This window comes from Bombina bombina, chromosome 3, assembly GCF_027579735.1.
Source record: "Bombina bombina isolate aBomBom1 chromosome 3, aBomBom1.pri, whole genome shotgun sequence".
NCBI lineage: Eukaryota > Metazoa > Chordata > Amphibia > Anura > Bombinatoridae > Bombina > Bombina bombina.
The window spans coordinates 768,229,485-768,246,406 of record NC_069501.1 but is presented as its reverse complement, the minus strand read 5'-3'; the positions used below and the strand labels follow the sequence as shown (position 1 = coordinate 768,246,406).

The 16,922-nt window shown below is 36.9% G+C and overlaps 1 protein-coding gene across 1 annotated transcript in view; it reads left to right on the top strand.

The window, feature by feature from the left end:
* Positions 1–16,922, top strand: part of ECRG4 (ECRG4 augurin precursor) — a 58,006-nt gene that overhangs the window by 18,405 nt on the left and 22,679 nt on the right. The window contains exons 2-3 of the mRNA XM_053707630.1: positions 10,357–10,496; positions 14,100–14,147. Coding sequence (XP_053563605.1) covers positions 10,385–10,496; positions 14,100–14,147 — 160 coding nt within the window. The 5' untranslated portion in view covers positions 10,357–10,384. The remainder of the gene's footprint in view (positions 1–10,356; positions 10,497–14,099; positions 14,148–16,922) is intronic.

Here is a 16,922-nt window from a genome sequence, read left to right as displayed (position 1 = left end):
CATATAACCTACTGGAATGTCACATGTCATATGATTTTATACCACTTCATACAGCACAAATGCATCCATATAACCTACTGGAATGTCACATGTCATATGATTTTATACCACTTCATACAGCACAAATGCATCCATATAACCTACTGGAATGTCACATATGACATGATTTTATACCACTTCATACAGCACAAATTCATCCATATAACCTACTGGAATGTCACATATGACATGATTTTATACCACTTCATACAGCACAAATGCATCCATATAACCTACTGGAATGTCACATGTCATATGATTTTATACCACTTCATACAGCACAAATGCATCCATATAACCTACTGGAATGTCACATGTCATATGATTTTATACCACTTCATACAGCACAAATGCATCCATATAACCTACTGGAATGTCACATATGACATGATTTTATACCACCTCATACAGCACAAATTCATCCATATAACCTACTGGAATGTCACATGTCATATGATTTTATACCACCTCATACAGCACATATTCATCCATATAACCTACTGGAATGTCACATGTCATATGATTTTCTACCACTTCATACAGCACAAATGCATCCATATAACCTACTGGAGTGTCACATGTCATATGATTTTATACCACTTCATACAGCACAAATGCATCCATATAACCTACTGGAATGTCACATATGACATGATTTTATACCACTTCATACAGCACAAATTCATCCATATAACCTACTGGAATGTCACATGTCATATGATTTTATACCACTTCATACAGCACAAATGCATCCATATAACCTACTGGAATGTCACATGTCATATGATTTTATACCACCTCATACAGCACAAATTCATCCATATAACCTACTGGAATGTCACATGTCATATGATTTTCTACCACTTCATACAGCACAAATGCATCCATATAACCTACTGGAATGTCACATGTCATATGATTTTATACCACCTCATACAGCACAAATTCATCCATATAACCTACTGGAATGTCACATGTCATATGATTTTGTACCACCTCATACAGCACAAATTCATCCATATAACCTACTGGAATGTCACATGTCATATGATTTTATACCACTTCATACAGCACAAATGCATCCATATAACCTACTGGAATGTCACATGTCATATGATTTTTTTTTTTTTTTTAAACATAATTTTTATTGGTTTTCACACATTAATGACGTTACAACATCTGACAGATTCTGTTAATGTTACATTTCTGAGCTTATACAATGGTCTCGGTATGGCATGGGTGAGAAGTTCTGTGTCCATCAGTCCCATAGGACTTTGCATCTTGGCGAGTCTGTCTAGCATATTTTATTTTATTAACTTCACGAGTCCAGTACTTAAGTATTGATGCGTATAACCAATTAAAACAAAAAACTTAAATAACTATACAACTATTTTAACAAAACAACAGTTCTACAAGTTCTGTCTGTGATAGGATGGTCCAAGTATCTTATCTTTTGTGCATGCAAAAGGGTAGGGTTTAGCTAATGTCATATCTGGGGCCCCAGTTAAATATGTTTGGTGTGGCATGGCCTCGTAACTGTTTCTCTATTTTAATGTTTATGTCTGTTTAATCGTGTTTATTTTGTTTTGGGGACATTAAATGTTCAGGTCATCCGAGTTGACTAGATCTTCCCAGTAAAGTTTCATATCTAGGAATATGCCTAGTTGGTTTCTTCTGTAGTAACCATATTGCTCTAGTGGGAGTATATCATTCATTTTCGAGATCCATTGCTGGATTGTGGGGATCAAAGGGGATTTCCAGTTAAGGGATATTAGGGATTTTGCACTATTCAAGCTTATCTGAATTAAGCCCTGACGGATTCTGCATCTGCAACTAGGTGTATTATTTAATAATGCTATTAATGGTGTTAATGTGAAGTCTGTGCCCCCTAATTTCTGTAGTATCTGTTCGATTTTACTCCAGAAGGGTTTAATCTTAGGACAGAGCCACCAAACATGAGCCATAGTCCCTGTAGCTCCACAGTTCCTCCAGCATAAGGCCGAAGACGCGGGGTAGATTCTGTGTAGCCTATGAGGTGTGAGATACCACCGCATCAGTATTTTAAAATTCATTTCAACTATTTTAGTGGAAGTAGATGATCTTCGGGTGTTATTAAAGATTTTTCTCCAGGTTTCCTCGTCTATCACTACGCCTAAGTCTTGTTGCCAGTGTTCAGTGTATGTTGGGAGGTGCATTTGCGTAGCTGTATCTAGTGTTCTTTTAGCTATGGAAAGGGTACCTCTAGCGGGAGTGGCTAACAGGCACAAGTTTTCAAAAGCAGTCGGGGGTCTAGTTAGATCCTGCTTGTTTTGGTTACTATTTATGTAATGTGAGAGTTGTGTGTATTTGAGCCATGATGTGAAGGCCCCCCGTAGTATTTGTGTCATTTCCTGTCTAGGTTTCAATGTTCTCTTGTTTAAGAAATTAATTATTGGTAAGGAATCAGGTATTTCCCATGTGACTCGGACTCCCTGTATGGGTTCATATCCTCCTGTTAATTCCATATTTGCTGATATTGGAGTGAGGGGGGATTGGGGTGTTGATAGCTTAGGGAACTTTTGGTTTAGGTAGTCCCATACCTCCAATATATGTTTATAAAGCATTGATGTCTGGCAGACCGTAGGTCTGAGACGTTTGTCCATCCAGCAGATGGCACCAGGCCTTGGGGCTCTAAGGATTTGGGAGTCTAAGGACACCCAGGCTTTATCATCTTTCTTTATGTGCCAATCTAGAATGTGCTGGAGGGCTATTGAGTGGTAGTACGTTTCTAGTTTTGGTACTCCCAGGCCACCCTCCCTCACTGCTCTGTGCATAGTGGCCGCGTTGACGCGTGGTTTTATCTTGCCCCAAATAAATGAGTGTATGAGTTTTTGTAGATGTGTGAGGTATAGTCTAGGTAAGGTAACTGGGATTGCCTGCAAGGTGTATAGAATCTTCGGTAGTATTGACATTTTTATCGCCTGAACTCTACCCCACCACGATATGGGTTTATCTCTCCAATTCTGGAGAGTATGTGTTATTGTATTTTGCAATGGTTTATAATTTGCTTCGAATAAGTGAGTAATCTTAGGGGTTAGGAATACTCCCAGATACTTTAGTTGTGAGGTTTGTATCTTGTATGGGCAGAGATCTTTAAGTGCCAATCCTTCCTTCCGGGTCATAGCTACGCATAGAATCTCTGATTTTTGTTGGTTTATGAGGAAGTTGGACATCTTGCTAAATTCATCAAATTCCTCAATTAGCGCAGGGATAGATCTGTCTGGGGAGGACAATGTCAACAAGACATCATCTGCGAACATCGAGAGCTTATAGTGGTTTGGGCCTATGTTTATACCCACTATCTCTGTGTTAGAGCGTATTTTGGATGCCAGAACCTCCATGACTAGTACAAACAAGACCGGCGAGAGCGGGCATCCCTGTCTCGTTCCATTATTTATTGGGAATCCCTGGGACAAAACCCCATTAACTTTCACTTTGGCGGAGGGAGAGTCATAGAGTTGGAAGATTCTCTTAATCATAATCTCCCCAAATCCAAACCTCTGCAGAGAAGCTCTGAGGAAGGGCCAAGCCACCCTATCAAAAGCTTTCTCCGCATCAGTGGAGACCAGGGCCATTGGGATCTTGTGGGTTGTTACATACTCTATTATACGGGCAGTTCTAATTGTGTTGTCCCTGGCCTCCCTGTGCGGAACAAAGCCCGCCTGGTCTAACTGGATGATTGACGGTAAAATTGCACTAATTCTTTTCGCTAATATTTTGGCATAAATCTTTATGTCCCCATTAAGCAATGAAATTGGCCTATAGCTCTCGGGTTGTGTTGTGGGTTTCCCTTCCTTATGTAATACGGTGATGTGCGCTTCTAGGAGCAGTGGGGATAGCTGTCCCTCCTTATCTAGATAGTTAAACATACTTGCTAAATGTGGGGTTAGTGTTGATTGGAATCTCTTATAGTACATATTTGTGAGTCCATCTGGACCTGGGCTCTTTTGTGTGGGTAAGCTCGCTATTGCTTCGGTTATCTCTCGTTCTGTAATCGGGGCTTCCATAGTTTTAGCTATGTCCTGTGGGATGACTGGGAGGTCCGCCTTATCTATATATTCCTTTATCAGGCCTGATAGGGGAGGGTCTACAATTGGTGTTAAGTTATAAAGAGATCTATAGTAGCTACTGAATATATTTGCTATTTCTTTGCAATCAAAGGTTTCCTGTTTTGTTTTGTCCTGCATTTTATGGATATAATTCCCAAGTGATTTTTTCTTTAGAGCTCTGGCTAGCAGTGGTCCTGCTCTGTTCCCCTCAGTGAAGTAAAGTTTCTTTAAGTAATATGCCTTCCTATGCACTTCTCTGTTTAGTAAATTGTTCAGGGCCCTTCTTACTGCTGTGAGACCATCGAGGCTAATCTGGGAATCGGGGTTATCTAGGTGTAGTTTCTCCGCTTCCCTCAGGTTTTGAAATAATTGTGTGTATTCCTGATTATAGGATTTGTTAAGGATTGATTTTTGTTTAATGAATTCCCCTCTAATAACGGCTTTATGAGCTTCCCATACTGTGGTAGGGGCAGTATCTGCGTTTTGATTGTATCTAAAGTATTCAGTTAGAGATTTGGTTATTTTAACAGGGATATGCTCCTGTAAAAGTAGAGTGTTATCCAATCTCCAGCAGAAGTCCCTTATTGGGCGATCTGGCCAGTCCAGAGTTAAAGTGGTCGCTGAGTGGTCTGACCAAGGGGTTGGTACAATATCTGTGTTTTTTGCCAGGGACAGACTTAACTGATCCACACATATATAGTCTATCCTTGAGTGAGATCTATTTGGAGTAGAAAAGAAGGTGAATGTTTTTTGTGTCGGGTGTTGAGTTCTCCATACATCTATTAATGAAGAGGTTCTCAAACTACTAGCTATGTTTCTAATCGTGCTATCTGACAAATAGCTTTTTGCTTGTGAGCTATCTAGCTTGGGGTTTAAAACTACATTGAAATCTCCTGCTAGTATTGTGGATCCCTTTGACACTTCTAGAAGTTTGTTCGTGAGTTTTTTGAAAAATGTAGCTTGCCCTCTGTTAGGTGCATATACATTAGCTAAAGTTATCGGCTTATTATATAATTCACCTACCAGTATTAGGTATCTGCCTTCTGTATCTTTATGTGTAGTGATGTTCTGTAGGGGGATGTTTTTGTGTAGCAGTATGCCTACTCCGTTTATCTTTTTATGTGGGTGGGAGCTATAGTGACCTGTTGGGAAGTGCTTTGAGGAAAATTTCGGCGTGCTACCGTCTTTAAAATGTGTTTCCTGGATAAATATTATTTCACTTTTCTGTCTAGTAAACCAATTAAGGGCTATCGATCTTTTTACAGGAGAATTCAGGCCTTTGGTATTTTGTGTGAGGATATTAATGTGTCTAGCTCCTATCAATGTGGACATCGGTGGGGTTGAGTTTGTTTCCTATGTTTACCCTTAAGATTGGAAAGCTTGTAATGGGACCCATTCATTTGAACCTGTAAAATCACATGTAGAACCAGAAAGACATGAACTTTTTCAGTGATTCTATAACTTAACCAACTATTCAACATAACTAACTTAACATTTAACCAACAAACAACAATGAAAGTATAAGGATTGCATAAATACATATACAATTCATATGGTGAAAGGGGATACTGCCCAGTTCGCATAAAAATACGGACATGGGAGTATCAGTACTTCTTATGATGTTATTTAGACTAGGTGTAATTTTTACTTATGATTGTTCCATACTGTAAGAGAGACATGAGAGAATACAAAGATAAACAGTATAAGGCTAGTCATTAAGGAGAATCACAAAGGAATCTAACAGTTTGCATACCTGTCTGTCAGATCATCATAAGGCAGTTACTAATGAAAGTTCATACTCACACTACCGTTATACCAGGGGGTAGAGGTGGGATATGGGTTATAGTCCCTTTATGGGTAGGAAGAGCATGTGTAACATTGCATCTATATGCAATGATTATTGACATTTTCAAATAACAACTCTGTCAAGTCCTCTATTATCATGTCGAGTGTGACCCTTCATCTACTGATCCGGAGGCTGATTGATGTCTTTTCCTACTGATTCTGGACCATGAACTCCCCCGAGGCTTTGGATCTTTAGTGAGCTTGAGGTTGTCTTTTGGAGTTTGGGTATCTAACCTGGGCAGTGCGGGTTCCGGGATGTTCAGGTGTTTGCAAAAGTCTCTCAGATCTTCTGGGGATCTGTAGATAGCAACAGTTGATCCTTGTATCACTTTTATACAAAACGGGAATCCCCATCTATATGGTATCTTTAGTTCCTGTAGATGTAGAGTTAGATATTTGGCCTCTCTTCGTTTGTTCAATGTGATGATGCTTAGGTCAGCGTAGATTTGGATGCTATCTCCATTGTGGGAGATTTGTCTCATTTTCCTTGAGGCTTCCATTATCTTTTCTCTGTCATTGAAAGATTGGAATTTGAGGATAATGTCTCTTGGAGGCTTTCCTTCAGGTGGTTTAGGCCTGAGGGCACGATGCGCTCTCTCTACAGGCAGGTTGGGATTCTCTGGGGTCTGTAGGATAGTTTGAAACAGTGCCTGCAGGTATAGTGGTATCTGTTGTGGAGTGATTTTTTCACTGACCCCTCGTATTCTAATGTTACTGCGGCGACCCCTATTGTCTAGGTCTTCCAATTGCATTTGCATCTGTAGGATTGTTGAGTCTTGAGTATCTAAAATTCTGTTTTGCAAATCAGCCTCTTTTTGTACCGATTCTAGATCATCTTCAAGGTGTAGTACTCTCTCTCCTAATTCGGAGATGTCCTTCCTGACCTCTTTGAGGCCATCTTTGATCATTTTCCCCACTTGTGCTATGAGGGATGCAAAATCCGCTTTTGTTGGTAGGTTGTCTAGATCGGCCTTCGTGAGCTGTTCTTTAGGGCATTGTCCTATTTCTGATGATTCAGTGTCAGACTGGTTGCTATCCAGATCTTGTGTGCCAGTGATGGCAGGTTCTGTCGTATCAAGTACTTTAAAGAAGTTTTTCATCTTGCCTGCAGGGGTTGTTTGGGGTTTGCCTGCTTTATCAGATTTAGGGGGTCTCCTGGACGCCATCTTGTGGGATATACGTAGTGTGTTTCACTGTCGCAACACAGCAGATGGTCAGAAGTATAGTTTTTATGTCCAACAGATCTATTCGTGTTGTGTAAATTAAGAGGGTTATAGTATGTCACTCACTGTTGTTGTTTTAGCGTAATGATGTTGCTTGATGCATTTATATTGCAGGTTGCATGCAGGGATCTAGCTGACACTCTGCTTAGCGGTCTTTTAATTCTCCATATATATCTGTTAGTGTAGTTGCTCACTGCTGAGTACTTTTTGTTGATGGAACTTTGTGGTTTGTCATTTATTATCTCAGCCTAGAGTTAACCAATTGCCCTTAAGCCCTTATCGGTATTATGTCTCATGGTACGAGCATGTCAGGCCTTGTTAGTGTATACCAGTTAGCCTAGGGGCACCTCTTATATGTCGGCCCCTACTGCACTCTTATATCCCCTCTGGATCAGGTGTGTGCTGACAAAGCTGCTCGGTGTGCTCCGTATCTGGCTGGAGAGGGGTCGCTGACCGTGAGGGTGTAGGTGTTTTACTTATAACTTGCCTCCGGTGCCGCTCTGTAGTGCTCCGTCTCTCCGCTTCTGAATGTGCGTCACGGTTTGAGGCCTAGTGATCTCTGCTTACATGGCGCTTCCGTTCACATATCTCTCAGATCCCGATGTTTAGGCTCTATCTTTGCATGCACCGTAGTGCACGGCTTTAGAAGAGGTCTTGGGGTATGTGGTTAGTTAGCACCTAGGGCTTATAATATGGTTAGGAAGTACCTGGTAGCCCGGAGCTTCCTTACTATGCAGCCATATCTGGCGGTGGCTGGCTCCGCCCCCCCATGTCATATGATTTTATACCACTTCATACAGCACAAATTCCTCCATATAACCTACTGGAATGTCACATGTCATATGATTTTGTACCACCTCATACAGCACAAATTCATCCATATAACCTACTGGAATGTCACATGTCATATGATTTTATACCACTTCATACAGCACAAATGCATCCATATAACCTACTGGAATGTCACATGTCATATGATTTTATACCACCTCATACAGCACAAATTCATCCATATAACCTACTGGAATGTCACATGTCATATGATTTTATACCACTTCATACAGCACAAATGCATCCATATAACCTACTGGAATGTCACATGTCATATGATTTTGTACCACCTCATACAGCACAAATGCATCCATATAACCTACTGGAATGTCACATGTCATATGATTTTGTACCACTTCATACAGCACATATTCATCCATATAACCTACTGGAATGTCACATGTCATATGATTTTATACCACTTCATACAGCACATATTCATCCATATAACCTACTGGAATGTCACATGTCATATGATTTTATACCACTTCATACAGCACATATTCATCCATATAACCTACTGGAATGTCACATGTCATATGATTTTGTACCACTTCATACAGCACATATTCATCCATATAACCTACTGGAATGTCACATGTCATCACCCATGATTTTGTATTATTTAAACTGACTGTTTATAAGGAAATGATTATTATCACACTTACATAGCACAAACTATAATCTCATTAATTAACTGGCTATTATTTAAATTTTAGCTAAATCAAGTTTACAATAAAAATCACTTTAAGAATCTGATTTCTAAATGATTTTTTTTTTGTTTTTTTTTGTTAGACCTTTAGTGTGTTTTTTTATTTATTTATTTCAAAAAGGGGAAATTATTTTAGTGAAATATCATTTGTGCCACTGTCATATTATCATTTGATTTTTGAAGATAATGTGTTCCCTATTCACAGTATACTTTGTATTTATTATTACCTTTTCTGTTAGAGGGAATATTGTTGCATCTTTTTAAGGGCTAGACTACGAGTGTAGAGGTACTGTGCACTCCCGCACTTCGGGTATCGTGTGTATTACAAATTGAAAATAAAAACTTTTTGCATGAGCGCTAACCTGACAAGCGCAAAAAGCTGATGTTCACATATCACGACCGTGTTAATGTATTCCCCTATAGGCTTCAATGGAGCGTGAAAGTGAAAGAAAAAAAACTAACACCCTTACTCATGCTCAAACCTGATCATGTTTTGTCAAGTGCACTAATCCGGCATGAAAATATGAATATTTCACATTTCAGTGTTCTTTACATAGCAGAATGTGTTCTATTTATTCTTAAATACAGTTTATATATATATACATATATATATATATATATATTAGACTAGAAGAGGAATATATATATTTATGATTTTTTTTTTGGTAGCCCTATATAATATTTTTTTTCTTTATTGAAGGAAGATAATACATACACCATAATGCAATACAGATGTATATTAAAGCTGCTTAATGAGATGCACTCCCCAACCTTACTAACAGCATCCTTGGTGCACTGTACAAAAGTAGCCTTTTTCAAATGAAAAAATAAATATAAAAATTACAAATATAAGTGCAAATATTTATAGTGTGTGTTCATCTAAAAGCAACCAATTAAGCACACCAAACAATTATGCTCAAGATGCACATCTTCTCTGAAGATCCCGTAAATGGAAGTGGCATTATGTAACAACCAGAATTAACATATTTGTGAGTATAGATTGTATCTACAGGGATATTAGTTACATATGATCTTGTAACATAATTAACAGTGTAATTTCACACAAACGCCAATTTTTCACATACACAATAAAGAAAATTAAATGAAAATATTCTCTCATTCTCTCTCTCATTCTCTCTCTCTCATTCTCTCTCATTCTCTCTCATTCTCTCTCTTTCTCTCTCACTCTCTCTCTCTCTCTCTCTCTCTCTCTCTCTATATATATATATATATATATATATATATATATATATATATATATATATATACACACATTTTCTAAACCATCTGATTCCCCTTGCTAGAATAAAGTATGTCTATGTATTTGTTATCTGTTTCATAATGGAAGAATGTTATGGTTGTGAATATTCCAGTCAGTATATGCATAAGCCACTGCAGGCAATTCCAAAAGAAACAGACTGAATGTGTGCTTCCTCTTAGGTGTTTACAAACTGATTAATGGCAGCATTCATTAAAATGGCAGAGCTTTTCACATGAAAATTGTTATAACTGTAAAGTCATTCAGTGCTCAGCATACCCCTCATCTCCTCCTACTTTATACAGTTTTGATGGTGTCAGAAGTTATACATATTTTCTTATAATTTTGCTTCTACTGTAGGTAACGTGTAAAAGGGATCTGTGCAAAGATGGGGTTATCTCTTGACAAAGGCAGACATTCACCTTCCTACTCATGGCGGCAAAGTTATGGACTCCAACTGGTAGTTCTTGTATCTCTTCTTGTTATTTTTCTATGCCCTGGTAAGTAACACATCTAACTACATGTACTATATGTAGTAGTAAGATATTTTGTAAATGTGTGTAGTATATAGATTTAAATTAAATTCATTGATGGTAACTATTTTCCTTAATAATAAAGCTAAAAAATACCTAAAAATGTGAGCATTTCATTTTAGAGGTGTATGAGTACAATATTATATACTAGCTAATCCTATTAGTGTCCAACATACATATGAAAAAAAACTTGGACACCTCTGATCTAGAATAACCCAAAGTTTTATTGTTTTTGTTGACTGAATAACACACTCTGAAATATGTCTCAATTTAGATGTTTTCCATTACAATTTATCAGGCTCTTTTAAAAAAAAAAAAAAAAAACATTATGGGAAACTCTAATTTAACCTTTGTAACACTATTTGCTTATTTCAAAATTGATATATATCATGACAATTTTAATGTTAATATAGTTGTCTAATGAAAATAAAAATATATATACAGCCTGGCTTTAACCATGTTAAATTGTGGCAAGTTTCTCATTTGAGACTAAAATTAGTAATATTTTAATGGATAGAATAAAAAAACATATCCTTTTTTAACTAAGACAGCTCTACTAACTATATTTAATACAATATAGTATTTATTAATTGTAGCTTCAATCTAAAAAACACACATTCTGCAGAGATAATACAGAAAAACACCAGACAAACAATTAAACAAACAAGATTACCAGATTTGGGGATGACCATAGCATCAATATCACCAAATTTGATTTACCTGTATTGCAAAACCTAGACAGTGATACTTAATATAGAAAACACAAATTTTGTCTGTTCATCAGTACAGAATTCACTCAACTTTCACAAAGTCTGTTTATTTGTCTACCACGAATTTCTAGAAAAATATGTTTACTCTATGATGAAAAAGGGTCTAGCAGTATTTCTGTATTTCTTTGAATTTCATACATTATTATATTTATATTTTTAAGTGTGGTAAGTATTTATAGATGTGCTTGGACAATATAATAGAAATAATGTCTCATTTTGTTCCATATTTAATTTATAAATAATTCCAAGTATCTTACTGAAATAAAAGATATTGTGATTCAAAATATCATTTTGCTGCTGTAAAACTATTCTTGGTTATATTATCATAGCTATGTTTTATAACGGCTTAATCGTAGGGCCAGATGATGTAAAGCTCTCTACACTGGTGAGATTATCTATTAAGTCTTGTCTGTACTGTAAGGTCCCTCAAAATGATTCAGAAAGGGAAGGAAAAAAACACATATATTACTATATAATTGTAAAAACAAACCTATTATTGTGCATGGTCTCTCTCCATGTTGGTGAGTTTTTAACCATCAAACCCTAGAAACACTTTACTTCAGTTTCCAAGCAAGGCAATAATGTCAAGACCTACAGTTCAAATAACAGTTCATTGGAAATAGGTTTTTTAGTCTAATTCAACCCACCAGTTTGAAGAGCTGAATGATCAATGGTTTAGTGGCCCATAGGTTCTTATGTTTGCAGAGTGCTGTAACATAAAGTGGAGCTCACAACCTGTAGAGACCATGTTTAACTAAATATCTACTTATGGTTTTCTCTTTCATAAGCTGAGAAATGTTCTCATACTAACAAGCACTGGGAAAACATACTTTACTAAATAAAAAAAAAATCACGAGAACTATTACATGTGAGGGCCATGTTTTAGAGAAGTTATATAATAAAAAAATGTAGCAAAATACCAGATAATATATAAATAGTACAATTCATTATTTACCACTCAAACAGAGTTCTTCCTTACTGTATATTTTCAGGGCAGGTCAGTACAAAAAGGAGTTAACTGGGAAACATAAATATGTGCCATCTGTATTATAATTTAAGCCAATTATCCTCAAGGGATAACCCTCTGCATTGTGTTGATTAGTCTGATTTTAGGTGGATTATAGTATGAGCTTAAACATTTAGATACTTTACTGAGCATCAATAGCACTGCAGAATTTAAAAAACACATGTGAGACATTTTAAGTTTCAGATGCAAAGAGGAACAAAACAATCTGTTCTTATTAATCAGCTTTTCTCAGTCTAAAGGGTTTTGAACACTAACTTATCTGGCTACTATTGAAATATTAATACAAATATATTGCTAGAATTAACATGACCAGGAGCCTAAGAAATGCACTCACGTTTACCATTAATTTTGTATTTATGGGACCTAACAACCTATTTTCCAAAGAATCTTAGTTTGCTTTTTCCGCTTCTATGACTAAGGTGTGAAATGATCTTGCAGTGAATTGCGTCCATATAATAACATATGGAAATTAGAGACTCATTCATTTGCAGAGAACTCCAAGTGGCTTTTACATTCACCACTCCTAATGGACTCTGTATCCATATTGGTCCTTCCAACTAAGGGACCCAGTCATTTATAATGGACTTCCATTCAAATGACACCCACCTATGATTGTTTCCCACACCCAAGGAATCCCAACCCCTATTGGCCCCCGAAACAATACAAAAACATAACACCTAAGAACCACCTGCATAAGCCTACAAGCACCAAGCAACCTATTCATATGTCCTTCCAGCTCAAGACTACTCTAACAAAAATAACCCAAACCAAAAATCTAACCTTCTCCACCAAGAAAATCCTAATAGCTCAAGTAAAAAAAAACAAAACACATTCCACCACCCAAAAGAAACATAACACTTCTAACATCTAAAATCTACACACTACACAGCAATTATATATGCCCCATCCAGAACTCCAGGACCCACTCAAAACAGTCTCAGGTTTTTTTTCTTGATTGATGCTTGTTTTATTTTTCAGCCCCTTTGGTTCAGAAGTTCAGAGTAATCCACTCTTCTTCAAAGCCTAGGACTCTGGGGAATTTCCCTTAATTTACAGAGTTTATTAAGTTGAATAATTAATTAATGGTGGTGTAAAATTCAATCTGTTTCTGTTATAATTTTTTATTGTAGAAGGGGATTCTTGGTGTTTTGATGAGAGTTCATGTGAGTTTTTCTGGGTACTAGAGGAACAGCACCCTGGTTGTGTTTAATGAGCTGGAGCGATGCCATGGTTAGGATGAATTAACAATTAGGTACTGAGGTACAAGACCTATAGCATTATAGAAGTGAGAGTACAACATTTTTTACATGGTCATTGGATAAGATTTTAATGAGGAATAATTGTGGGCAGTGAACTGTGAGGGTGGGATGGATGCTGTAGTTTTGGTGTATTGTGGTGGGGGGTCCATGGTTTATTGTTAATAAATAACTGTGCTAGGTTTTATTGCAGCGTGTATGTGTGTGTATGTCTGTGCATGCGTGTGTTTGTGTGTGCGTGCAAGCACATGTGTGGTCCTTGCTGGAGTTACTGCTTAATTAGATAATTACACTTTACAGTTCAGAATATTGCTTAATGCTTTAGTAATTGGTGGCTTTTGTTTCTATTTAACTAAACTTGTAGAAAGCTGGAAATGACGAAATAACTGCATTAAATTAGGCAACTGGAACCATATTATGCATTGATTTATGTCTCAGACACAAATATGTTACAATATTATAACATGCCTGTTAGCAAAAGGAATACTGAATGAATTCTTTGTGTTTATGTCTCCAGATGCTTCAAGTGGGAATAAACTTAGGCTGATGCTTCAGAAAAGAGAAGGTTTGTACTGAATATGAATGTGTAACAATGTGATTTTCTTTAATTAGATTCAAGTGAAATATATTATTTTGTTTGCTAAAGTAGATTTATATAATTATGCATTTTACGGAAATTTAGATGTTTATATTCCTCTATTTTTACATTCTCCACTGCACCCCCCCCCCACACACAGTTTCTGTTTATTATGTGTGTGTGTGTGTATATATATATATATATATATATATATATATTATTTATTATATATTTTTTTAATTTTTTAATGTCTTTGCTGAGTTTGTCACCTGGGAAATTAATTTGCTTTTCTATGGTCACCTTTATAAAGAGGGAATCCTGGGGGGGCGGAGCCAACTGCCAAGCGGAGCAGACGCTTTTACACAGAGCTCTCCAAACCAATTCTATTTTAAGCTGCTTAAAGCCATTCTGCTAGATTACGAGTCTTGCGTTAGGGTTAAAAAGCAGCATTGAGAGGTCCCAATGCTGTTTGTTAACGTCCGGTGGTATTACGAGTCTGGCAAGTACAGGTGTACTGCTCACTTTTCTTCCGCGACTCGAGCTTACCGCAAATCCCCTTACATCAATTGTGTATCCTATCTTTTTAATGGGATTTGCCTAACGCCTGTATTACGAGTCTTGAAAGAAGTGAGCGGTAGACCCTCTCCTGGCAAGACACGTACCGCATTTAAAAGTCACATTTATTAACACATTATCTGTCGCCCCCAACGTCGACGCTACTATATTAAATTTATTAAACCCTAAACCTAAGTCTAACCCCCCAATTTAAATATAATTTAAAATAATCTAAATAAAATTACTACAATTAAATAAATTAATCTTATTTAAAACTAAATACTTACCTCTAAATAAACCCTAAGATAGCTACAATATAACTAATAGTTACATTTGTAGCTAGCTTAGGGTTTATATTTATTTTACAGGCAACTTTGTATTTATTTTAACTAGGTACAATAGTTATTAAATAGTTATTAACTATTTAATAACTTCCTAGTTAAAATAAAGACAAATATACCTGTAAAATACATCCTAACTTAAGTTACAATTACACCTAACACTACACTATAATTAAACTAATTACCTAAACTACCTACAATTAATTACAATTAAATTAAATAAACTAAATTACGAAGAACCCCCCCCCCCCACTAAATTACAGAAAAAAAAGAATTACAAGAATTTTAATCTAATTACACCTAATCTAATCCCCCTAATAAAATAAAAAGCCCCCCAAAATAATAAAATTCCCTACCCTACACTAAATTACAAATAGCCCTTAAAAGGGCCTTTTGTGGGCCATTGCACCAAAGTAATCAGCTCTTCCACCTGTAAAAAAATGCAATAACGCCCCAACATTAAAACCCACCACCCACAGACCCAAACCTACTCTAAAACCCACCCAATCCCCCCTCAAACACTATGCCCCTGAAGATCTCCCTACCTTGAGCCATCTTCACTCAGCCGGCCACAAGTGGTCCTCCAGAGGGGCAGAAGTCTTCATCCGATCCGGGCAGAAGAGGTCCTCCAAGCGGCAGAAGTCTTCATCCAGGCAGCATCTTCTATCTTCATCCATCCGGAGCGGAGCGGGTCCATCTTCAATCCAGCCAACGCGGAGCCATCCTCTTCAAATGAAGTCCAAGCGAAAAATGAAGGTTCCTTTAAATTACGTCATCCAAGATGGCGTCCATTTAATTCCGATTGGCTGATAGAATTCTATCAGCCAATCGGAATTAAGGTAGGAAAAATCCTATTGGCTGATCCAATCAGCCAATAGGATTTTTCCTACCTTAATTCCGATTCAAGGGACGCCATCTTGGATGACGTCATTTAAAGGAACCTTCATTCTTCGTTTGGACTTTGTTTGAAGAGGATGGCTCGGCGTCGGCTGGATCTAAGATGGACCGCTCCGGATGGATGAAGATAGAAGATGCCGCCTGGATGAAGACTTCTGCCGCTTGGAGGGCCTCTTCTGCTCAGATCGGATGAAGACTTCTGCCCCTCTGGAGGACCATTTGTGCCCAGCTGGGTGAAGACGGCTCAAGGTAGGGAGATCTTCAGTGGGGTAGTGTTAGGTTTTTTTTAAGGGGGGATTGGGTGGGTTTTAGAGTAGGGTTGGGTGTGTGGGTGGTGGGTTTTAATGTTGGGGGGTATTGTATTTTTTTTACAGGTGAAAGAGCTGATTACTTTGGGACAATGCCCCACAAAAAGCACTTTTAAGGGCTATTTGTAATTTAGTATAGGGTAGGGATTTTTTTTATTTGTGGGGGGCTTTTTATTTTATTAGGGGGATTAGATTAGGTGTAATTAGTTTAAAATTCTTGTAATTATTTTTTTTGTAATTTAGTGTTTTTTTTCGTAATTTAGTTTATTTAATTTAATTGTATTTAATTTAGGTAGTTTAGGTAATTACTTTAATTATAGTGTAGTGTTAGGTGTAATTGTAACTTAGGTTAGGGTTTATTTTACAGGTACTTTTGTACTTATTTTAACTAGGAAGTTATTAAATAGTTAATAACTATTTAATAACTATTATACCTAGTTAAAATAAATACAAAGATGCCTGTAAAATAAATATAAATCCTAAGCTAACTACAATGTAACTATTAGTTATATTGCAGCTAGCTTAGGGTTTATTTTATAGGTAAGTATTTAGTTTTAAATAGTATTAATTTATTTAATTATGGTAAATTTATTTTGTTTAATTTAAATTATATTTAAGTTAGAGGGGTGTTAGGGTTAGGGTTAGACTTAGGTTTAGGGGTT